This window comes from Myodes glareolus, chromosome 11 (genome assembly GCF_982192425.1).
Source record: "Myodes glareolus chromosome 11, mMyoGla1.1, whole genome shotgun sequence".
Taxonomy (NCBI): domain Eukaryota; kingdom Metazoa; phylum Chordata; class Mammalia; order Rodentia; family Cricetidae; genus Myodes; species Myodes glareolus.
In genome coordinates, this window is record NC_142036.1 from 54,890,898 (window position 1) to 54,916,844 (window position 25,947).

A 25,947-nucleotide genomic window follows, 5' to 3' on the forward strand; every position below is an offset into this window, starting at 1 on the left:
CGGAAGAGATCCTTCTATTGCCCCAACATTGAGATTACAAGTGCATAATACCATGCTAGGCATCATACTCCCCACAAAAAAAAAAAAAGAAAAGTTTTTTAAATTTTATGTGTATTCACAGTGGCCTGCATGTATGTAGTGCTCCATGTGCATATCTGGTACCCAGAGGCAAGAATGCTGGGAAGCAAACCCAGGTCTTCTGCAAGAGTGGCAAGTAGTTTGGACGCTAAGCCACCTCTCTAGCCTCACGCTAGCTTTTGTGTGCGCTCATCCCAGCTCTCATGCTTCCAGGGCAGTGCTTCACAGGCTGAGCCAGCCAGCTCCTTCCACAAATATTTCTAAGAAAATTCTGTTTTTCTTATTAATGCCTATCTTTTAAATATAGCATAATTTCATTTAATCAATATGAAAGACTTTAAGAGTTATTCATGAACTAAATTGTTTAAAATGAAATATTCTAATGACAGCATAGACATTTTCATGTTAAAGGCAATCACCTTCACTGGAATCAAACAGCTGACAATTTCCCAGACATACAAGATAATCACTCTCTGATTGATGTTTTATGTTAATTCAACGTTTTATGTTAAATCAAGTTTTTAATGGGCTTTGCACAAAGCAAAATATATCCACTGAGCTTTAATTTTTACCTCTATAGTAGTTAATATGTACAAAGCAATTATGAAGACAGCTACCTGGCTAACTCTCCAGCACTACATAAGATTAATTAAAATAATGGCAATAACATACAAAATATAGAGTAACTAATGTTTCTGGTGGTAGATTTGCTTTTTAAAATTCTGGCATTCCCTTTTCTAGTCCTATGTCATTTGCCCAACATTTTTCTATGACTGGCAAATAAACTGAGAATTAGCATATTTAATGCTGAAAGAAAAATATTAAAAATGGTTTTTTTGCTGATGATACGATAAATACCAAAGAGTCTAGCCTACTAGACTAATAGAACAAAAAGTATTGGTGTTCCTAAAATAACTGTAAGAATTAATAAGAGTCTTTGGTGCCATGACTGGACACTATATAAATATTCAAAGCCATTAGCTTTTCTTTTCATTGTAACATTATACTATCATGATCAAAACTATAAAATATTAACAAAATTAGGAGAATCTATATGAAGACAATTATGAAATCTTACTGAAAGTCAAAAATTCCACATGAGGCCAGATGTGGAATTTCCACTTACGGTAAATCTATGATATTCAGAAAGAGGTTACAAACAAGTAGAAAAATTCAACCCAAAACCTAGACTGGAAAGTCAGTAACACAATGGAAAAGGTCGGTAAATCAGAGGAGAAAATTGGCAATACAAAACTTCAGCAGGGAAAATGAGATTAAAAAAAAAAAATCAACCAACCAAACAACAACAACAAAAACCAGAAATGTTAAAAATGAACACACACACCCGGGCCCAGGAACTGGAGAGATGGTTCAGTGGTTAAGAGCACACTGGCTGCTCTTCCTGAGTTCAATTCCTAGCACCCACATGGTGGCTCACAACTACTTATAATGGGATCTGATACCCTCTCCAGGCATTCAGGTGTACATGCAGACAGAGTACTCATGTAAATAAATAAATCAATTTTCTGGGGGGCGGGGTGAACCAATGAATCTAATGAAAAGCCCAGTAGAAGGCATTACTGAGAGACTGAACCAAGCATATGGAAACAGTATCAGGATGGATAAGTCAAAAAATTACCATGTTCAAATATCAATAGGGGAAAACCCTGTAGGATCACTGCATCAGAACTCTGGGATCTGAGCAAGAGACCAAACCTACAGATTCAGAGGACTGAAGGAGCTAAGAGTAAACACTAGAGAATGTGGTCAGTGAAATTTCCCCAAAGCTCAAGAAATGTAAATCCAAACCCAAAAGGCATTAAAATACTAAAAAGACATGACCAGAAAAGAACTTCTCTACTATATATTATACTCAAAACGCCAAAAACACAAAGGGCACATGCAAGAGAAGAGGTGGGGAGGAGGAAAGAAAGAGGAGGGTATTAAAAGCTGTAAGAGAAAAACACCAACCCACCCACAAAGGCAGAAACATCAGAACATTGGCTCTTTCATCAGGGACCCTAACACCCAGAGAGCTCTTCTTTCTTTTGAAAACACGTCTGGGGGAGGGGAATTCACGCCCTGGTGCCTGTGTGAGGCCAGGGGACCACTGAGGGAACTGGCGCCCTCTTTCCACAAGGTAAGTTCTGGGGGCTGAGTACAGAGCATCAGGCTGGGCTGCAAATACCTTCACCTGCCAAACTGTCTCAACAAACCTAATCTGATAGCTCTTAAGTCCTGAAACTAAATAACTGCCAACCATGATGCTCTATTTAGCAAGTCTATTTTTTTAAAACTGATAGAGGAAAAGAAAAGGGGGAAGGGTTATTTCAAGATGAGCACAAACTAAGACAGCCCATGACCACCAAGGGGTGCTGTGCACAGAAAAGACGGCCATCTCAACCACAGGAGCACGGGGAGAACCAGTCACGAGCGCAATAGCTGTTTGTGCCTTCTTGATTTAATTTTGATGTCACAGTTACCTAGGAATCTATTCATTTCTTTTAGTGTTTCCAGTTGGAGGGCAGCTTCCCCTTCCACAAGACAGGGTCTTTCATTGCATAACTCTGGCTGTTCTGGGATTCACGATATAGACCAGGCTGGACTCAAAGTCATAGCAATCCACCCGCCTCTGCCTCCTGAGAGCTGGTATCAAAAGAGTGCACTACCATGACCAGCTGGGGGATATGTTTTTAAAATTATCCCCTATGAGTCACAGGACTTGCTGGGATTTGTTGGGCATGCATCTCATCTCACCTCTAATATTTACTAGTGTGGGTCTTCTTGCTCTCTTTTGGTTAGTTTGGCTAGGGTACTTTGGGTACTTTCCTACCATCAATTTGCCCAAATGACAAGCCTTTGCACCTGCCTCGCTCTCCTAGCTGTCTATAACACTGGTGGTATTGGTACTGCTGCTGTGGGGCAAGTGGAGACGAGTGTTATCATACCTGTTTGGTGGTTAACCTTGTTCTAGTCAACGTCATAATTGAAATATAAAGTCTACGGAAATGTACCTGAGGCTCTTCCTGGTAGGTGTCAATGTCAAGAATATGTCTGTCCAAGATGTTCCTCTGTGGCAACAGCAAAAATGTCCCACAATGGAAGCAGCTGGCTTTACTGCTCAGGTGATTACCCTGAATGATTCCGGCTAAATCAAAGCTGGCAAGGTCCCTGAACGAGACTGTCGCGTAGCTTACGCAGCAGCACACAGCATGCTCATTTGCTAAGCTCGAGGAAGACCGATGACCTTTCCAGCAGGAAGTCAGAAGATACCCTCACTATCCTATTTGGTGAAGCGGTCACGGCGAATATAGTTCCAGGAAAACATTGTGTTTTGATTTGCTACTCATATGATCAGATGTTGTGTTATCAAGGTCACAGGGAAGGAAGAGGAGAAGGCTGCTGAAGGTTTCAAAGTCTTCCCACGTCTTCCCAGAATGCTCAAAAAACTAAATGAGTGTTATCATTGCACCTGCATGGATGGTCTCAGGACCATTTGTCTCAATTGGCCATTTAAGTTCAGTATTAGGTTAATAACAAGGCATAGTAAAATCCCACACTCAAAAGGGAGAATGTTTTGTTTTATGGACCTTCCAGTTATTAATTTTTATAACTAGTACATTTTAATAGAAGCAACTTGACCAAACACGTGTCTGAGAATTTTAAGAGCCATTAAAATAAAGTTTAGTGAGGAGGGGATATAGACTGTGATGGTTAATACTGTCGATTAAATCAGGCGTAGAATCACCTAGGAGACAGCCGGTGAGGAATCCCGATCAACTGCAGCGGGAAGACACACGTGAGAGGGCCAGTTCCTTCCACGCTGCAGTTCTGGACTCACTGGAAAGGACGAGGCAAGCTGAGCAGCATCACCCATCACTCCCTGCTTCCTGACTGTGGATCCAGGGGATCAGTAGCCTCATGCATACGGTCAGGCCTTCCCTTCTATGACGTCTGTGCCCTTGATCTGGTCTCTCTCACATCCCTACTGTCATGCCTTCCTTCTATGATGTCTATGGTAACATATGATAACACGCCCAAAGGAAATGCTGTCTCCCATAAGTTGCTTCTGTCACAGCAACAGGATGGTTCTGAGAAGTGGGCTGATCACATGGTTCTTGAGGCTCTGGAATTGCTCTAAGGGAAGATGGTGGAAGGGTTGCCAGTGGTGGGTGGGCTATCACAGCCTAGAGTACAGTAAGCACAGGGTAACAGGCCATTCTGGTAGGCCCAGAAGACATGCTAACCAGAGAAACACAAACAGCGGAGGTTTATGAGGCTTCAGAGAGGAATGGGGACTCTTGTTGGAAACCGGGTTAACAGCACTCCTGTGCCGCTCCGGCAAAGACTTTGGCTGCATCTGGATCCTGAGGACTTGAGTGGGGTTGAATTTAAATGTAAAGGACTCATTTGTTTGGCATAGGAAATTCCAGGACAAGAGCACATTCAGGCTGTGGTGTGGCAACTATTTTAACTGCTCTCACCTAGGTCTATGTGAGGGATCCAAGAGCTAAGCGGAAAGTGTGTGTTTTACAAGGAAACTAGTAGGAGCGAGTGAACCTTACAGACAAAGATTTGAAAGCAGCTCTAACTGCTCAAGTGATGGCAGCGCTAAGGAAGCCTGCTACTTTGTTCTAACACAACAGAAAAGGTGTCCTGAGGGCAAGACTCCAGTCACTGAAAGCTCCCTTTGTTAGCAATGCTAATTCATTTGAAAGAGGAGCACCTAACCTGAAGCAGACTGCTGCTGAGGCAGTTCCTTTGCTCCTTGAAAGCCTAGAAGTGTTTCCCCAGGGTCCACACACAGGAGCTGGTGTAACTGTGGTCTGAGGGCTCTGCCTGCATCCCAAGCGGGCAGCACAAGTTGGTAGCAGCATCACTGGTTTTGCAGGCAGGAAAAACTAGATTAAGAGGATCGTGGAGGGCTGTCCTCCAACATGTCGCAAGATCAAGGTGAAAAGGAGAACCCCATGCGGGAACTTCGTATCCGCAAGCTCTGCCTCAATATCTGTGTTGGGGAGAGCGGGGACAGACTGACCCGGGCAGCCAAGGTGTTGGAGCAGCTCACAGGCCAGACACCTGTCTTTTCCAAATCTAGGTACACCGTCAGGTCCTTCGGCATCAGGAGAAATGAAAAGATTGCTGTTCACTGTACTGTCCGTGGAGCCAAGGCAGAAGAAATTCTGGAGAAAGGCCTGAAGGTGCGGGAGTATGAGTTACGGAAAAATAACTTCTCAGATACTGGGAACTTCGGCCTTGGGATTCAAGAACACATTGATCTGGGCATCAAATATGACCCAAGCATTGGGATCTACGGCCTGGACTTCTATGTGGTGCTGGGCAGGCCAGGTTTCAGCATCACAGACAAGAAGCGCAGGACAGGCTGCATTGGGGCCAAACACAGAATCAGCAAAGAGGAAGCCATGCGCTGGTTCCAGCAGAAGTATGATGGGATCATCCTTCCTGGCAAATAAATTTTATCCAAAAGGCCAATAAAATTTTTCTCAGAAATGCAAAAAAAAAAAAAAAAAAAAGGATCGTGGAGGCCTGACTACAGTGTTAGAAAGCCCTGAGACAAAGCAGTGTGTGGCAAAAGTCTGATAAAAAACTGCAAAAGTAAAACCCAATTTTCAATGGAGAATCCAGGATGTTGGAAATAACAGGACCAAAATCCACTAGAACCAAGGGATATCTGCAAGGAAAACTCCAGACACTGAATAAAACTGACCCAAGGAAAGGCTATGATATGCTGCAGTTGACAGAGATGGAGGAAAAGGGAAGGGGCTACCCAAGTCCTTTGGAGCTCCCAAAATAGTATCACAGGTCCCCGAAGCTGGACATGAAGTTACAGTATTTGATACTTTCCCTGCTGGGTTTTGGTCTTGCTTCGGTCTGATCATTCCTTCCTATTGTCCCAATTATTCCCTCTTGGATTTTTAAACAAGGTTGTAATTATTAAAAACAACGGAGACTTTTCAAATTAAATGCAATTATTATAAAATGGTCACACATCTATGGTGACAAAGGAGGAAAGTCATTGCTAAAGTTAACTGGCGTAGGATCAAGTTCATATGATGGAGAACTGTGACAGCCAACACTGTCAGCCTGGCAGGATCTAAAGTCACCTAGAAAACGAGCCTCTGAGCATGCCTGTGAGGAACTATCTAGACAGGCGAACCCAGCTGGGAAGAGCGGCCTTAAGCATCCCATGGGCGGAGGTCCTAGACTGACTCAAGGAAGAAAGCAGGCTGCACCCCAGCACTCATCGTTCTGTCTACTGGGTTCGCTGTCAGCATCTGCCTCCCACTGCTCCCAACTACAACGATGGGACCCTCCCCTTTGAACTGTAAGCAAAATAAACTCCTCCTTCCTTAGGCTGCTTTGGGAAGATATTTTATTGCAGCGGCATGACACACGACTAAGACACCGACCAATGAAATAAAGAGGACTCAGAAATAAAGCCACACAACTACAGTCACCTAATCTTTGACAAAAACTATCATTAGAATAAAGACAGTCTCTCTAACAAAGTGTTGGAAAAACTGGTATCTACACACAAAAGAATAAAACTGTATCCATGTTCCTGTACAAAAATCAATTACAAATGGATGAAACACTCTACTATAAGGCCTGAATCTCTTCAACTGCTAAAGGGAACCATGTCTTTAATAGTCATAGGCACAAACTTTGTAGAAAGAATTCCTATGGTAACACAGGAAAACATTATGAGAATAAACAAATGAGATGACATGAACCAAACAGTTTCTACACAATGAAGAAACCAACAGAACGAGGAGGCAGCTTACAAAATGAGGAAAGTATCTATCTACATATTAAACAGAAGATTAATACCTAAAATAAAAAAAACCTGCACAAATAAAACACTAAAAATTTAATAATTTTATATTATTAATTATAATGTTATTGTTATAATTATAACAATAACTAAGTAATAAACAGGCAGTTCTTAAAAGAAGAGGTACCAGGGCTGGGAGATGGCTCAGTAGGGACAATGCTCGCTACGCAAGCAGGAGGAACTGTGTTCAGATCTTCAGCACACATGTAAAATCCAGGCATGCCACTGTGTTTGTACCCACAGTATGCTGCCAAGATAGAGGCAGGCAGATCCTAAGGAATTCTGGGCAGTCAAGTCAGTTGGTGAGCGCCAAGCTCAGTTAGAGGCATGACGTCAACAAACGGGTGAAGACTGATAACAGATGTCAGCAGCATCAACCTCAGGTCTCCACACAGACACTTCCGTTGGGGGCACATGGCATACACACATACACATCTCTCTATACACACAGACAACAATTTTTAAACAGAACCACAATGTCAATAAATATTCAAAATAGTGTTTAATATTCCTACCCTCGAGGAAAATGCAAATGAAAACTGCTTGAGATTTTACCCAATCAACCTGGCTATTATCAGAAAGACAACAAATGCTAGAAAATGTGAAGAAAATCCTTAGTCGCTGTCGGTAAACTGGCATTGCCATTCTGAAGTCAGAAGGAGCTTTCTCAGAAGCTAAAGACAAAATTTCCACAGGACCGCGGAAACCACAAAGGACTCTTAAGTAGCATGAGAGGACATATGCACATCCCCGTTTACTGATGTACTGTTTATAAGCCAAGACAAGCAACCCTAAACATCTACTAAGAGATGGGTAGATTAAAAGGAATATACAGAGACATGACAGAATTTTATTCAGCTGTTGAGAAAAAAAAGTGACATTTGTAGGAAAATGGATGGAACTTGAGATCACTGTGCTAAGGAAAACAAGCCAGACAAGACTCAGCAAGACAGATGTCTCATTCCACTTCTGCGCATGTGTGACAGGAGGAGGAAGGGGAAACGGGATGCACGTGCATCTGGCGGGGCAGAAGAACACCATCAGGAATTAAGGAAGATGGGAAAAGGTGAGTGGGTGGAGAGGGACGAATAAGAGCACTGTATGATCTCTGTGTGGAAATACAAAAATGAAATCTACTACTTTGTATGCTAAAATTAAAAATAAATTTTAAAATGAAAAAAAAACAGAGACATTAAGTTACTTAAACAAAGACACACAGAGTTGGAATTAAAATCCATTTCTGAAATTCTAAAAACCCAAGCTCTCAACCACTCTGCTATACTGCCTCCTCCAAAGATACTCACTTATATAAGTATGTTTGTATGCACACACACACAAACACACATTCACACATACACACATATTAAATCTTAAGCCACATTGCTTGCTATAGTTAAAAAATACAATAAACCTACTGTTGAAATTCAGAAGCTGAAGAAATTGTTCAGTGGCTAAGAACATGTACTGCTCTTCCAGGGGACTCAGGTTTAGCTTCCAGTACCCACACCAGGAGGCCACAACCAAGTGTAACTTCAGTTCAAAAGGATCAGACAGTCTTTTCTGGCAACTGTGTATACATCACCTCTCTCTCTCTCTCTCTCTCTCTCTCTCTCTCTCTCTCTCTCCCTCCCTCCCAAAGAAATTCAAATTTTGTTAAAAAAATGGCATAATGAAACCCAATTCTTTGCAAACTAATAAAAGTTTCAAACAAATAAAAAAGATTTTCTAATACACTAGTCATTATTCAAAAATTGTCCTTATGAACTGCCAATAAAGGAGTATTCTGATGTTATGATTTCTGAAATATATTCAAAATATTTTCTAAAGTAATGTTTATATTTTCTGGATGATAGCAAGGATAAAGTATATATACTATTTTCAGTTTCTGCATGCTTCAGAATACTGTATACCCAAAACAGTCTTTTAAATCGTACTAAACAGCCACTGAGACAGTTTAGTGGGTAAAGGCACTGGCTGGCAATTCTGATGACCTAGTTCAATTTCTGAGACTCACATGATAGGAGAGAATCAAGCCTGGAAGTCGTTATCTAAAGGTGTGAACACATGCATGTGCTCATGTACACACACATGAACATACACACATAGATAAACAATAAAATTTTAATCATACTAACAAGTATTCAAGTTATACACAATCCGTCCTATTCTTAAGATTGCCTTTTAAAAATAATGACCTCTATCTCAAAAAGAGATAATTTAATCATTATCGAATGACTAGGATTTTTCTAAAAGCATGTTTTCATTAATACAAAAATTATTTACTATACCACAGGTGACCCTCTGGTCATTACTACAGAGATAAAGAAGTGCTAGGCTGGCTGTAAACCCATTTTAGTCTACGAGAGTGTGCCTCCTAGTGTCTCTCAGGTGATCTATGAGCGCCCCCTAGAGCCCACTGTTACTGCACTCCTCACAGTGAACTACGCGTCACATTGTATGCTGTAAAAAGACTGACCTGCACGTGTGTAACAAGTGTAATACTCTCACCATATGCACAAAATGGCAAACAGCTGCAATTTTATGCGTATCCTGCTAGAAATTTCAGTCTTGACTCTCTTTCAATTCTGAACAATGAAGGCTCTTACTCAGTATGACGCCAATTCTAAACACTCACAAATGTTCTCACGTAAGCTCAGCAAGGCTGTACTCCCCCTAACGCTGCATTTAAGTTGGCATAAAGAGTAAAAATTTTTTTGTATTGGTGAAATCTCTCTTTGATATTGGAATACATTCTTAAATATGGCCATGTTCTACATTATTTTAATGTTTATACTTCTGAGTCATATGTTTTTTGCTAGTGACAATACTTGCTGCCTACTTTATATTTATTTTATAATGTAAAAATTATTTTGGAAAAGAGGCAAATTGAAGTAATTTCCTTACTCTGCTTCAGAACAGGGGACAAAGCAGTGTAGAGAATTACCAGCGTTAACACTGTGTTTGGCCCAGGAACTGCTAATCAGCATACAAGGCAGGTGTGTCAAGATGTTCTGCAAAGAAGATGAGGGGCCTGAAGATGAGGAGGGGAGTGGCCTGGTCACCAGAATTTGACAATGATTAATTACCGAAGCTGATGTGATGTTCTTACACAAGGCAAGGACTCCACGTGGACTAAATGGTCACTGAGCATTAAGTTGGAAAGGTGAAGAAACCCAGCGAGGCCCCCATCGGATGGCTACAGGCTTTGCTAACAATCACACTTCCCAGCTTGCACCCGTCACTGCAGCACTAACAACCACTCTTGACTGGACTGTGACAGGAAACAAAACTGGGCTACAAGACAACCGTCAACTCAGTGGTTGGACTGAGAAGCTCAAACGCTTCCCAAAGCCAACCTTGCATGGAAACAGAGATCCTGAGTACTGCCTGCTGCCAATTTACCCACGACCGCTTTCTGAATCCCAGGAAACCATTACATCTGAGAAGCATGCTCTGCAAACAGAGATGGTCAGAGAGGGTCCAATCCTTCTGTCAGTGTCTTCCCCATGACCATATCAACTGCCAGCCCACAGCCGGTGCTTCAAAAGGAGAACAAACTGGGTTTGATGAAATTAGCTACCAAGTTTTGCCTCAAGACCAAATTCACCTATCTCTCACTATCTAACATGCATGCAGAACTGTTAGCAGGACACGTCCTTCACAGCCAGCAGAACGCAGAAAATACTTTTCAAGATTTTGTTAAACTGTGAAGCACACAGTTTTGTTATAGCAATAAGCAAATCTATTTTTTGTTGACAAAAAATTGTACTGATTATAATGATCCCTATTTGATAAGTTTGAGTCTAGTTACAGTGGCTTAAAATTCAACCTGAAACCTCAATTCATCCTGCACCGACCTCACACAGATGCGGTAATGAGCCTGGAAAGTCAGAAACAAAGAACACACAGAGCTCAACTAAGTGGCCAATTTCCATCTGCAAAGTTACCCATTTACAGAAACATATTTCTAATTAAAGATTAATATTTATAGAAACTTTATGGCCAATTTGTGAATCTCTACAAAGTGGTAGAAAACTGACTCACCCAATCCAACATCCAGTTCCCCACTCTGCCTAGGCACGTCCGCTCTGGCACTGTAAAAGGTGACCTTGGCAGTCAGTTTAACGTCAGTGTTCACATTCTCTGTTCACTCTCTCTCCTCCATTCCCATTCATGTGTGTGTATGCGTGTGAGAGAGACAGGCACACAAACACAGATACACACACACACACACACACACACATACAAACAGCTACTTAGAATGGCACCCAAGCCATTTTAAAAGACAATTACTGTCCAATGTTCCTGAGCATAATAAGGTTCTGTCATGCCTATGGAGATATGTGTGTGTTAGAGACACTTCCTTCAGGCATGAGTTATAGTGCTACTGGCTGTGATGTAAGGAATCAACAGCATAAATGAAATATAATGTCTTCAAACAGAAATATACATGAAACCAGGTTATGCAAGAGGCTTGCTAGAATCCAACCCTATATTTCTCCTAAGAGCAAAGGTTCAGCGTTTGCTAATATATACATGCTTACTTTATAGGCTACAGCTACCACAGACAATGGAAATTAACTAATGCTAGTAATTTCCAAAGGGCTAAAAACAGAAATTCCAGTTACTCTCTAAGATAGCCCAAATGCACTGATCACTGCATCTGGAAGCTCACACGATATAGAGAGTAATTTCTACAGCAGTATGACCTCATAGTTTGTCCTACACAGGACTGCTGGCTCGGAGGGGCTGCTTACATTTTCTATTAGACATTAAAATAGTACACCTGCATTAAAATTTTTTAAGCGTTTGTATATATATAAAAACTATCTCATATCCTTCCCAATGGTGTATATACTAACAAAAACACATGAATCACGTTCAGGAAAAAGTATATGTATCACAGAAAAGTTACTACCTTTAATAAATAAATCTTCAAGCCTCCATCTAAAAAAAAGCTGAACTTCTCAATTCAGATAAAGGACACGACTATAGATTACAATGGAAAACATACGACAGCCATCAGCATGGGAAGAAGGCAAGAGCCTGAAACAGAATTCAAGGTAAAAGTTACAGAAGCACCAAGAACAACTCTGTTGTGTGTACCTGCGGCCATGTCAGGCTGCAGTAACATCCCAGGGTCTGCTCGCCGATCGGAAGGCTCTGCAGCTGGAGTGGGCTGCAGCACACAGACAGACGCTCCCGCGAGGATGTCCTCCGCTGCTGCCAACACGAGCCTTTGTCCCTCACTAAGCTCGCCCACACTGTTATCCAAGTCCTTTAAAAACGAGAAAAATTGCTAAAGCCATTGTATTAAACAGTCAAAGAAGTTAATACTTTTAAGATATCATGATACAAAACACGTAAGTGCTTATAATGTCACATTTAAGGTACATGAAAGGGAAGTCTAAGTCTAAGAAGGGAGTTTAAGGAGCGGTAAGATGGCTCAGCAAGTAAGAATGATCGCTGCAATGACGACCGCAATTCAAGCCCTGGAGCCCACATGCTCACATACACAATAAATGTAAGCATTTTTTTCAAAAAAAAAGTTTAATAAGGCATACAGTACTCTGTGTGTGTGTGTGTGTGTGTATTTCCCCATGTGTGTATGTTTGTGGGGTGGTGCTGCACGTGTGTGTGTGTGTGTGTGTGTGTGTGTGTGTGTGTGTGTGTGTGTAGAGGCCAGAAATCAACAGCGTGTGTCTTTCTTAAACATTTAATCTCTCATTGAACCCACAGTTCACCCCATTGTCTAGAGTGGCTGGCCAGTAAGCCCCAGGGATCCTCTTGTGTCTGCATTTCCAGAGCTGGTATTGAGGTACATGCCACCATTCCCACCTTTTTACTGGCTGTGGGACATCTAAGTTCAGGTCCTCATGCTTGTGTGCCAAGCACTGACTATTATTATTGGTTTTCAAGCTCCAATTAAACAGAAATAATATCTATGAAAACTTAGACTATTAAATACTGGTACCCATTATACATTGTTTGAACAGCTTAAATTGGAATAAAAAGTATACTTCTCATTCCTTTTGAATTAAAATTACTTAAAACTGCTAGTGGGGACTTTATATTACTTGATGGGATTAGTATGCCTCAACTATCAAAAAGATTATATCTATACAAATAACTATTTTTCTTTCTTTTTGAGGCAGGGTCTTGCTATGTATTCTGTTCTATTCTCAGACCCCAAATCATCCTGCCTTAGCCTTCTGAGAGCTAAGACTGTAGTCACATGTCTGGTCGTGCCTGGCTCAACATGCTGAAAAGTGAGAAAAGCAGAGCAGTGGTGGCGCAGCCTTTAATCCCAGCACTCAGGAGGCAGAGGCAGGCGGAGCTCTGTGAGTTAAGGCCAGCCTGGTCTACCAAGTAAGTTCCGGGACAGCCAGGGTTGTTACCAGAGAAACCCTGTTTCCAATTTTTTTTTTAAATTTAGATATTGAATTTCCCTATATTTATATCTAGACAAACAAACAAACAAACAAACATCTTTATGGTTGAACATTACCTCTGCTTGCTGTGAAACTAGTAACTCCTGTTCTTGCTTAGTAAAAAGAGAAAGAATCGCATTTGGATGAAGCCTTTTGTGGGGCCTCCTAATCACCTGTCCTTCGCTGGGAGGGTCGTCTTCCTAGAGCAAACACAAGGACATCAGAAGAGGTTATTAAACAGTTATACTTTCCTCAATTATGACTAATAAAATTGTAGGAAGAAATGACACCAGTATCTTTCAAAAGATTAACTTATTTTCACATAGCTCTCTCTTGCTTCCATTTGACTACAATAAAAACATTTCACATCTGCCTCAAATGTGTACAAGATAAACCAACTTAAGTGCAGACTTGTGACACAAAAGTACAGACTTATGGCAGCTGGATCTTCTGTCTCTAATCACTAAGCTACAGTGATTCCTAAGCATTTTTGTCAAGTTCAAACAGAGCTTAAGTCTAGGGCTCACATGGCCTCCTGCTTCACATGTATGTAGTGCTGATGGAGGAGGATCATCTGTCTATGTGTTACTTTCATTGGTTAGTAAAGAGACTGCCTTGGCCTTTTTGATAGGACAGCAGCTTAGATAGGTGGAGTAAACAGAACAGAATGCTGGGAGGAAGAAGGCAGTGAGGCAGTCGCCATGACTCTCCTCTCCGAGACAGACGCAGGTTAGGATCTTTCCCAGTAAGCCATGAGCTTGTGGTGACATACAGATTATTAGAAATGGGTTGAATCAATATGTAAGAGTTAGCAAATAAGAGGCTACAGATAAAGGGCCAGGCAGTGTTTAAAAGAATACAGTTTCCGTGTAATTATTTCGGGTAAAGCTAGCCGGGAGCCAGGTGGCAGGACACAGCCCGCTGCTCCTTCTACATAGTGCAAATCAAGACAGGGTGTGGCAAAAATAGCCCAGCTCTGGGGTAAATCTGCAGCCTGAACCACAGACAACATAAAAGCTGCAGAAACACGAGAGCACCCACAGACTCTCAGAGTCCTCGTCTGCATTGACATCTGACTGTCTAAACTAGAGGGAGGTACTTAAAGCCCTCATTTCTGTTAACACTTTATCTAGGCTTCACTGGGCCTCAAAACTTGCCTGTCTGAGAAACCAGGGATGTTGTAAGTGTCTGCATCAGAGGATTTTATTTTTCTTCTTTTTCTTTTTTCTTTTCTTTTTTGATAGAAAGTTTCTCTGTAGCTTTGGTGTCTGTCCTAGAACTAGCTCTTGTAGACCAAGCTGGCCTCGAACTCAGAGAGCTCTGACTGCTTCTGTCTCCCGAGTGCTGGGATTAACGGCGCGCGCCATCACTGCCTGACAGAGAGGATTTTCTTGTACATGTATGAATATGATTAAAAGTTCATAAAAATAGCTGGATGGTGGTGGCACACACCTTTAATCCCAGCACTTGAGAGGCAGAGTCAAGCAGATCTCTGTGAGTTCGAGACCAGGCTATTCTAGAGAGCAAGTTCCAGGGCAGACTCCAAAGGTACACAAAGAAACCTTGTCTCAAAAAAACAAAAATAGATAGATAGATAGATAGATAGATAGATAGATAGATAGATAGATAGATAGATAGATAAAATCATTAAAATAATCATTTCTTGCCTTTGCCTTTAAGATAAAGTATACAAAGTTTATTTAAATTATTTTTGGTTATTTTGTTTTAATAAAATACAATTTATTAACTCTGGCTACATCTAGTTGTTTAGGGATAAAATATCTAATGGCACATGGTTTCGGTTAACTCTGGGTTTTCCTAGATTATACTTTTACATTTGAGTTTACTATAAATTTGCATGCAGTGACAATATTACATCTAGAAATAATTTCAAATGTAGAGAAAGAAAGGTTTTAATTTTGTCTGGGTTCAGTTTCAATTTGCTTTAATATTAGATAAAGTTCTAAGAGGATTAACAATCCCACAATGGTGTGTTAAACAGGCCAACACATACGTACTTCTCTGAAAGGAAGGTTGCTACAAGGATGTCCTCTCCCTATATGATTTCACAACAGTGACTAACTCTCTTCACAGGGACTCAATCACTTAAGTCACTGTTAAAAAACTGTTGAGACAAAATCTTCTCAAAAATCTTTTTAATGAAGCATTTTCCTACTTCTCTGTGAAATAGTGCTTTGAAAGAAACAGTACAAACAATGTTTAGCAATGGATTTTACAATTTTATCTTTGCTTGTACAAGTAACTTGAAAACATAAAAAGTGAAGAATTCTATTCCTTAACAGCTGTAAATAAATTTAATAGTGTGTGTGTATACAATAGTTGTATACATATAAATAAAATTTATTTTATGGTACTAGATAATCACCAGGAATAGTTACTTTCCCTGGATCTTATTTTTATTACTTTTAATTCCATGTCTGTGTGTAAGTATGTACACATAAATATAGACGCCCATGAAGTGTGGGAGAGGGCGTGAGAGCTGGAGCTACCAGTGTTTGTGAACCACCGGAGGCAGGTGCTGGAGCCCAAACCTGGGTCCTCTGTAACAGCAGTTGTGCCATCTCTCCAGTCATGTGACTATGACTAGAGGACAACAGCAAGCGTATTTTAGGAGGCAGAATACATGAGATCCTGCTCAGAGCACCACTGAGGCAGTCCTAGGTTTTGACATTATCTTTGGACTATCAGAACCTTAGAGGTGAAAAACAGCCTCCTTCTCCTCCACCCATCATACAGGACCACATAATGGAATGTGTCAACAACCATAATAAAGTCTTCACTACCAGCACCTCTACTTCCCCTCCCCCTCCCTTCCCCCTGCAGCAAGGTGGCGCTGTGGCTCTCAGCCTCCTAACTAAGCCTCTGGAGCGTCCCTGAACACAGGCAGGAACTTGCTACTATGCCTGGACTCATGAATAACATTTCATTAAGCTTTGTGTCTATCCCTCAAAAAACAGGGACGACCTGCTCAATGGCAGCAAGCCATCAAGATGTCCTTCCACTGAGGGCACAGCTGCGGTCAGCTCTTCTTACCATGTCGAGGGCGTCATGCAGAGTGCTGGATAAGCTGTCGTTCACGTTCATCAGGTACAAGTCCCCGTTTCCTAAGACTTGAAGCAAAGTAGAGTGATTTAGAAAAACAGAAGACATTTACTAAGTAATCCGGCCAGAAAGCACAGAACGTTATATTTAAACTTATAGTTCAGTAGAAAAGTTGGCAAAGTTCATATTTAGGTCATTATTAGGTAAATTACTCACCTATACATCTTTTTATTTCACCTACTCTGTCAAAGTTTTTTTTGTTGTTGTTGGGATTGTTTGTTTGTTTGTCTGTTTTCAAGATAGGGCTTCTCTGGCTGTCCTGCAACTCACTCTGTGGACCAGGTTGGCCTTGAACTCAGTCTCCCAAGTGCTGGAATTAAAGGCATCATGCCTGGCTCAGAATTGTTTTCTAATTTAATTTTTAGTTATCATTTTATGTGTATGAGTTCTCCCTGCATGTGTGCTGTGCATCGTGTACATGGTTGGTACCGTGAAGGCCTGGAGACGGCATCTGAGCCCCTGGGACTAGAGTTACAGGCAGGTGTGAGCCACCATATGGGTGCTGGGAACTGAACACACACCCTAGAAGGGCAGCAAGTGCTCTCAGGCACTGAGCCCCAGGCCCTCAAGCAGCACAACAGCTATGAAACTGAGAAATGGACACCCTGACAAGTTGTTAAATGCACCAAATAGTGAATAAAATTAAAAGTCAGCTAATCTTTCCAGGAAGCACACTGACAGTGCATTGCTAACTTAAGGGAGGCCATCCTGCCTCAGCAATTCCGCTTGTAGACACAGGTTATGGAAGCTATGTGCAACAATGGCATTATAGCCTGGATGTAGTCCAGAACATGGAAAACTATACGAACCCCTCCATGTAAGCATTACTTGAATAGATCACATACCACCGGAAAAAGACATGGCCCATGTGTGCTGATGTTGAAATATGTTTACTACACATTACTTGGTAAAAAGTTCAGGTTTTATAATAATATACACAGCATGATCCTATATAAAAGCACATATACACACATAAGTATGTATTTCTGTGTCTACATATGCAGAGAAAAAAATAGGCTGACAGAATATATCTCAAGCTACTTTCAAATTAAATCTAAAAGGAAAAGAATTCTGAGGGAGATTTTATTCTTCAAAGTCAGAGCCCAGAAAAGTTAACCACCCTGAACAGAGCAGCTTTTCTTTCTACTTTGCCATGCTAAAACTTGAAAATTAAGCAAAAACATTTTTAACAGAAGTTATCACTAGGGAAACTACTATAATGTAACCAACAAAATCAATTACTGTATGTTAACTTACTCTTGTTAGCCAAGTTCTGGGCACAGCTAGGTAAGATCTCCCCTTCAGAGATATGCCTGTCCAGAGTTTCTGTCTCAGTGGCAGTGACGCTCAAAGAGTTCCCCAGTGTTGATGAGCCAGAGCTGGGTGTCTGCTGAGGAGAAGGGGCCTTGGTGCCCTCAGGAAGTGGGGTTAGGGGAGCCAGCGGCTCTAGTGGTGCAGGCTGAGCAGGGAAGTCAACACTCCCAGGTTCTTCATCTTTGGCCACAGACATTACACTAACAAGATAAAGGCACATTTTCAATTACAAGTTCACTGAACATCTACATCCATTCACATATACAAAACAGACTTAACTGTCTCTTTTAGCAAAGTATTTATATGGTCTACACTATTATAACTAATCAACAAGTTATTTTTCTGAAGGTGTTGTGTTTTAATCAGGGGCCACCTTGAAAGCTGCTCTAGCCACAAAGGAGATTTATATGTGATATTTAGTAATACAAACATTAATTGATTACAGTAAATGATGATCTACACTAGAGAAATTATTTTATATTTCATTAATAATCTGACAGTTTACTCTTACTTACCTAAGCCTTTTGCAAAGATGAGACAGTATGAATAAATTTAATTTCAAAATATTTAAATTGTATACAATTTGGGATTTTCCTAAAGAATAGATGAAAACCAAGAATGGTGGCACCATGCCTGTCTTCCCAGCACTAAGAAGGCCAAGCCAGGAGGATTAGCAATTTAGTAACAACCTCAGTTGTTCCAGAAAATCCCAGACCAGCCTGGGTTTGCTAACAAGCCATCCCCAGGCCTTCTTATCCACTTTACATGCAGCAGTGAAGAGAGGACTGGCCGGGCTGCAGAACAAGGTGTGCTCGCACTTACACAGCTCTCGGGTGAAGAGGTTCTTCAACGGAGTTGGGATTCTCCTCATCCAGCGGCAGGTCTCCACTGTCCCATGGCTTGGGAAGTTCAGGGCTTGATAACTTCAACTTGTCAATGGAAATTTCAGACAAAGTTGGGGTAAGTGCTGCTGCTGGGGGAGGTGTGGAAACCGGGGTAACCGCTGGGGTACTAACAAGTGTGATGGCAGGTACATCACTTCCTGAAGACAAAAAGGAAACAACTCAGTGAGCAGCTTTCTAGTAAGATGACTTATTGTTCCAGATAACCTCTGGCATTGAAATAATGGTAATCATAACAATGACAACAATAATGGCTTTTAATAAAATTTCTAAAATTGTTAAGGTATAAAAAATAAAACCTTGAAAGGATGGCATTTTTAGGACTGCCATACATTGGAAGCAGTCTAAGCAGTTATTAGATTACATATTTCAGAAACAACAGTGAGGCATGAATGCCTCCTGGGCAAGTTCATGTTAGAAACTTAATCCTCAATCCACACGTTGCAGTGTGCAGCAAGACCCTTTGTGAACTACCCAGGGCTAGATGAACCCGACATGGGATTAGCAGTTCCATGAGAAATGAGACCTCAGCTTCAGGCTCTCTGGCTGCTATAGAATGCTTTTTGCCGTTCATGATATAGCAAGGGGGCTCTCACCAGAGGCGGCCCCTTGGTCTGACTTCACAGACTCCTAAATTTTAAGAAAACAAACAAACAAAAAACCCTCTTTAACGTATAAATTAAAGTGTATACCTAGTGTATGGTAGTCTGTGACAGTTACATAAACAGTCAAGTGACAACCAATTCCTTAGTTTCCTTGCAAGAAACAGTATTTCCTCATCAAAAACTATAGTTGCCAAAAGTAAAACTGAATTACAGAATTTTTAGGTGCAGACAAGATGCTTCGGCAAGTAAAGCACCTGGCTGACACCTGGAGTTCTTCAGTCATGGTCCCACATAAGTGTGAACGAGAAAACCAGCTTCACAAAGTTCTCTCCTGACCTCCACACACGTACCATGGTGTGCGTGTGCACACACACACAAACCAATGTTTTTAAGGAAACAAGGTTTCTACCTTTTTCAGCACATATCTCTTTAAGAGGGAAAGCCACATCCTGATCTGAGTCACAGGGAGAAGAATCTGGAGTTTTTACTAACACAGGCTCCTGAGGAGGCGGTGGTGAACAGGGAGGAGTAGGCTGCGGTGTAGCTACTGGAGAACAAACTCTTACCTAAGATAATTTAGTGAAACAAAACACACTGTATTTATAATCACCCAAACAAAATTGATATGAAACAGTAACATGAACTCAATCATAGACTATACAGAATTTAAGTGATGGGCAAAGTAACAATAACATAGGAGCTTTTAAGTTCTCTGGTTCTTAAGTATTTAGTTGCCAGTGTAATACTCTTGGGCAATTGAAGTAACTCTGCCTCTGAAAGAAACAAGGAGGATTAACCAGATAAAAATGAAGGTTAATCCAGTCACAAACTTGATGCACACAGCAAAAAAAAAAAAAAAGCACTCTGACTGACAAGACATCAAAACATTAGTTCCAAGAAAGAAGGAGCAGCGTGTAAAAGGTAATGGGAAGGTAAGAAAGGAGAGGGGGTGGGAAAGATGATCATAAGGGCCAGATGCAAAGAGGGGGAAAGGAAACATTTTAACACTAATTTGTCAAGTAGGTTAATATTCATAAGGTTCCAAAATTCAGAGATAACAAAAGGATAATAGTGAAAATGGTGCCCTGTTCCCTTCCTATCTGGTTCCTTCCCTCAGAGTTACCAACTAATCCTGACCCAAATTTCTCCTGACGCAGAGAGATTTATATGGAATAAGTTCCCATTCCTAACAACTGAAAGAACTGTGCTTTAATTCGGAGCAGATATTGGGAATTTTCCCCTCTACGACTGTATTATTTTACACTATCAGCAGAGGGTATGAGGGCAATTATTGTTTCAGGGTTTGTCGAATAAATTATCAAACATGGAGAGTTCCAGAGAACTGACCATCTTTTAGAGGTTTGTGGGCAATTTGTATTTCTTCCCTTTGTTCATTTTCAAAGCTTATTCATCCTTTTATCTCCACACTAAAAAGCCTTTATATATTCTGTTCCATGTTACAAACTACTACCTAACTTAAACTGACGGAGGTGTCTACTGCCATACTACCCTGAACATGTCCAATTATCATCCAAAATGATTGAAATTTTACTAGAAATTCTATAACAATGCTAAACAGTTAACAAATTCTTTCATTTGAGAAAGAAATAATATACTATATCTTTTCTACTTCTAGACTACATATACCTACAGCATAAAAATTTTACATTTTTTTTTTTTTACAAATAAAATGTGCCTTGCTGGGCAGTGGTGGCACACTCCTTTAATCCCAGCACTTGGGAGGCAGAGGCAGGGGGATCTGTGAGTTTGAGACCAGCCTGGTCTACAGAGTGAGTTCCATGACAGCCAGGACTACACAGAAAAAAACCCTGTCTCAAAAGACAAAACAAAACAAACAAACAAAAAGAATAAAACTAAATAAGTAATAATAAAACAGCCCACCTATTCCTCACGGCAGGAACTTGGAGGTGTTCTCCCGGCACTGGGATGGATAAGGACAAGGATAGAGCACTGAGTGTCACAAAGTCCTAGGCATAGGCTGTTTATCAGTTATTTGATTTCCATGAAACTTTACACGATGAGGAAGACATAGGATCATGAAGTGTCTATCCTTCCCACATACACAAATCAAAATTAGACTTATTTCTAAAAAATTCTAGACTTCCTTCCAAGATTCACATTACAACCATGGCTCTTGTAGTGTTTTATGCTGTTGTATAAGCAATCTAAGAACCAAGTCTTCATCTCTTTGGGGAAAAAAAAAAGTAAAAAAATTGTTTACTGAAACCTAGTAAGCAATGAGATTTTTAATAGAACTTAAAAACAGATTTTAAAAATCAGGATGTGGTGGCATGGACCCGTAGTCCCAGTTCATTGGGAAGCTAAGGCAAGAGATGGATTCAAGAGTTGGAGGCCAGCCTGGGCAATATAGTAAAACTGCATCCCCTAAAAAATAAAAAAATTAAAAAACTCCCAATACTAAACTTAAAAATTTAGGAGATTTTTAAACTCTAAAAGTATCTCTATTGTATAGGAAATGCTAAATAAAATATAGAGTTGAGGTATCAGTTCAAGTTTTCCCCAAAGCCTTTGTTCTCAAGAATTATAAACCCCCTGTTTATACTTGTTTTTCCAAATTGTCTTAATCACTGCCATGAGAACATGTGCAGCAGTGAAGGAGGGGAGGAGCACGGACATCGACCGGGTTAGAAAGTCTCACTCAGAGCATCTCTCACCTAACACACGCTCTGTAAGGGAGGACAAGGAGAGGGAGGGAGGTGGAGGACATGAGAGATGCGAACAGCATGTGAGTGAAATGTCATAACCCATGATCTTTGTATGTTTACTGAAATAATTAATAAAAAAGCAAAGAAATTTTCTTAGGGAATACTGCCAGTGGTTTTAAGGTAGAGTCATATATCCTCAATTTCTGAATGTTTTTAAATATAATAGAGGGCTGGAGAGACGGCTTAGCAGTTCGTCCACAGTACCTGGATTCAATGCCCAGCACCCACTGTCTGTTCCAGGAGATCTGATGCCACCCTCTGGCTTCTGTGGGAACTTCACACAAGTGGCAGACATACATGCAGAAAAAACACTCATACATTTAAAACAATAAAATAATTTTTTAATATAGGGCAGATATAGAGACAGATTTTAGAAATATGTTCAACTGCCATCAACTGTGAAATGTAAGTAAATACAGGGGAAAAATGGTTACTGTATCACACATGTAACTTTTCTGCAGATTTTATAATGTCTTAAAAAAAATGTTGAGTGTGATTGCTCATACCTGAATCCAGTTCAGGGTCAGCTTCAGCTGCATAGAGACTTTAAGGCCAGCTTGGGCTAAAAGAAACCCAATCTCAAAAATAAAATAATTATATGCTAGGGGAAATGTTAATTACAGAAACAAGGAATAAGATTCTATTGCATTCTATGATCTGTTTTTGTTTTTGCTTTGTTTTCTGAGACAGGGTTTCTTTGTGTAGCCTTAGTTGTACTATAATTCACTCTGTAGACCAGGCTGGCCTCAAACTCAGGGATCTACCTGCTTCTGCTGAGTGCTGGGATTAAAGGCATGCATCACAACCACCCGGCTACAGTTTACGATCTTACAACAGGAAGTTTAAAACGTATCTTTTTATGCAGTTGAAATGGCTCCCACACACAATACTAGCATTTAGGAGACTGAAGTAGCAAAATTATCATGATTTTGTGGCCACTCTAGAACACAGAGAGCTCCATGCCGGCTTGGACTATAGGTAAGACCCTATCTCAAGCAGATACACACACACACTTGCTCTTAAATAATGTCTAAAAAATTTCCCCACAATTCTTAAGTCACAAAAGGAGGTAAAGTCATTCCTACCGGCAGGTTAGTTTCATTTGTTGAAGGATCACCAGAAACACTTGTGGCAACTGGCCCTTGCTTCTTTGCCTCTCTGTCACCTAACATGACAGCAATGGTCTCAGCAAGTGCTTCATTCACAAAATGGCTGATCATGTCTGAATTCACAGGAACCCCGGCATCAACAAAAAGCTGGAGTGCTCCACTGCTTGTTCCTACAACTGAAAAACAAAAACTTCAAATAATGCCAAGAAACATGGTTTGCAAGCCAAACCTTCATTCTTACAGTTTAGAGACGCTGATCCTTGGGTATATGAGGATGGAAGGAAGAGCAAAGATAAGAAGAGAAGCGAGTCCACTTGCCTCAGAAGGACAGATAACAGCGTAAATAAGCATCCTCTTTCAACAAAGCAACAAACTTGGTTTAATAAACAAGTAAGTTTATTTAATATGACTTCTTCCCCACCACTGCAGAAATTAATGAATGTCACATCTGTGCTAATGTTCTCAGCTGAAAACATGTCCACTCCTCAGCAAACACAGGATGCAATAAACAGGAGCCACGCCCCTCCCTCTAGTTCAGGTGCAAGATGAGAACACTGCATGCTGTTCCTCAAGCTTCTCTAACAGGGTCTGGGGAGTTAAAGGACAGGCTGGAAAGGAGGAATAGGCTAGTCCAAGACTGGAAAAACAGGAATAAAAAATGTTTTTAAAAGGAACACCTGGTGCATAAAAATTAAGGCAGAGAAACACTACACATTTTAAAAGTTAATATAAAAAATGCCATGCTAAATAAAAGTCAGCCAACAACAACAACAAAAATATGTAACACTCATGTATGAAAGTCTTCAAGAGATTAAAATCCAGTGACAGAAAGGTAAATCACAGTCGTTGGGGCCACTGCGCATGGGCAGAGTCTGGGAACTGTCTGCAAAGCAGCTCAAGGTATGCACAGAAACGCATAGCTACTTTAAAACTCGTCAAACTGCATTTGTAGAACTGGCCACTTCTAAGGCAACTAAATTACAATTTACAAAAGACTGATGTCTTTATTTTGTGCGTGTGTGTGTGTGTGTGTGTGTGTGAGTGTGTGTGTATTTTTTAAAGAGGCTTCTAAAGTAATGTGTTTCCATCTGACTCCTCAAATGCACGCAGTGTTAGTTGTCCCTCTCCACACGGTACATTCTACCTCCTTCCTCCTCCCTACCCCTTTACTATACCTAACCTCTGCAATGACGTGGGTTATAGCATGCCTAGCAAAGGCTTTAGAGCTGAGCCTGCTAACACAGAGACCCATACTGGACAATGTGCAGAGAGCGAGAGACTGGAATACTCAGTCCTAAGTGGGACACATTCATCAAACTCTCAGGGAACACATAAACTCACAAAAACCATAATAGCATGCATAGGGCCTGCACAGATTCAAGCCAGACCAGATCCCGAATGAGAAGGGAAAGTCAGCACAAACTCTCAGCCCTAATCAAGAAGCTATCTACAAGTGTGCAAAAGAAAAATTAGTTTCCTCTAGTGGAGTCTTGTTGGGTACATAAACCACACTTTAGGGGAGGCTCCAATCCCAGCAGTAGAGGACCAACATAAAAAGAACTCAGTGGCACTTCTACAGACTTCCTGTGTTATGCTGCTTGGTTTGAGCTTTTTTGGTCTTATTGATCTTTTATTTGTGCATCATGTTTTCTGACTTTGTGTTTTTATGGATTTTGTTTTGGTGTGTGTGTTTCTTGTGTTTTGTCTTTTTCTTTTCTTTTTATTCCCTCCCCCCGCAATTCTGGTTTGTTTGTTTGCCTGTCTGTGTTCTAAAGAGAAAGAAAGGACAGAGAGTTGAGTGGGCCCCCCTCCAGCGAGGAATAAAAAAGACAAATTGTGGGGTAGAAGGAAAGTGAAAAAGAAGAATCAGAAGAGTCAAAGAGATGCAGAGGGAGAGGCAGAGGAATGGCATGAGCTTAAAGAAAGGCTCAATGAGCCATTCAGTGAACGCTTAGGCCTCATGGGGTTACCAGTAAAGGACGAGGCACTGAAGAAGCCAGCACCTTTAATACTGAATGGTTTATAGTCTAGTGAGTGAGGACGGTATGTAAGACCATAATAAACTCTGATACCTATTATAAATGGGTTTTGATGATTAATCTTGTCAACTTGGTGGATTTTGGAATCACCTAAGAGACACACCTCTAGACATGTCTGTGAGGACATTTCCAGAGAGGCCTGAGTGGGAGAAAAACCCTCACTCAATGGGCAGCACCATCCCATGGACTAGGGCTCTGGACAGCATTCAAAAGAGGAAGGACTGAGTACGACGTACTCACGTCTCCTACGCTTCCTGAGGGTGTGACGTGGCCAGCCACATCATGCGCCCACTGCATGTCTTTGCCACCACAAGGAACTTCTGCCCTCTCAAATCACCAGCCACAACAAACACTGCCTCTCTGAGTTTCCCTCCGTTAGGGACTTGACTGCAGCGATGAGAAAAATAAAAGTAGGGGCCTGAAAGAAAGGAACTGCCCCCGAAGCTGAGTTACTCCTAGAACTCACTGTGCAGGAGAGCACTGAATTCCAAAATCTATCTCTGGTCTGGACATGCACTCATGCGCTCACACAGTATTCTACTGTTTCTCCACAACAATATATAATCAATATATTTACATAATGTATTTTATAACTTACATACAGTTATATCTGGAGAATGGTTTAGCAACCCGAAAGCTGCAATATGTAATAAGAGGGGAAAGACATACTAATGTCATCCACAGAGAAGCAGAAAGTAAGACAGTGACCACCAGGATACAGAAATCCACAAAAAAATAAATAA

The 25,947-nt window shown here is 40.9% G+C and overlaps 1 protein-coding gene and 1 pseudogene across 4 annotated transcripts in view; one reads left to right on the forward strand and one right to left on the reverse strand.

Annotated features, from left to right (window-relative positions):
* The window catches only part of Kiaa0586 (KIAA0586 ortholog), a 95,034-nt gene that overhangs the window by 27,530 nt on the left and 41,557 nt on the right, over window positions 1-25,947 (reverse strand). For all 4 annotated transcript variants that reach the window (XM_048415470.3, XM_085697551.2, XM_048415469.3 and 1 more), the window contains 7 exons: window positions 23,142-23,341; window positions 19,719-19,875; window positions 18,625-18,844; window positions 17,746-18,002; window positions 16,420-16,496; window positions 13,443-13,565; window positions 12,041-12,212 (listed from right to left, as the gene is read on the reverse strand). In XM_048415470.3, coding sequence (XP_048271427.3) covers window positions 12,041-12,212; window positions 13,443-13,565; window positions 16,420-16,496; window positions 17,746-18,002; window positions 18,625-18,844; window positions 19,719-19,875; window positions 23,142-23,341 — 1,206 coding nt within the window. The remainder of the gene's footprint in view (window positions 1-12,040; window positions 12,213-13,442; window positions 13,566-16,419; window positions 16,497-17,745; window positions 18,003-18,624; window positions 18,845-19,718; window positions 19,876-23,141; window positions 23,342-25,947) is intronic.
* On the forward strand, window positions 5,010-5,589 carry LOC148120509 (large ribosomal subunit protein uL5 pseudogene; annotated as a pseudogene).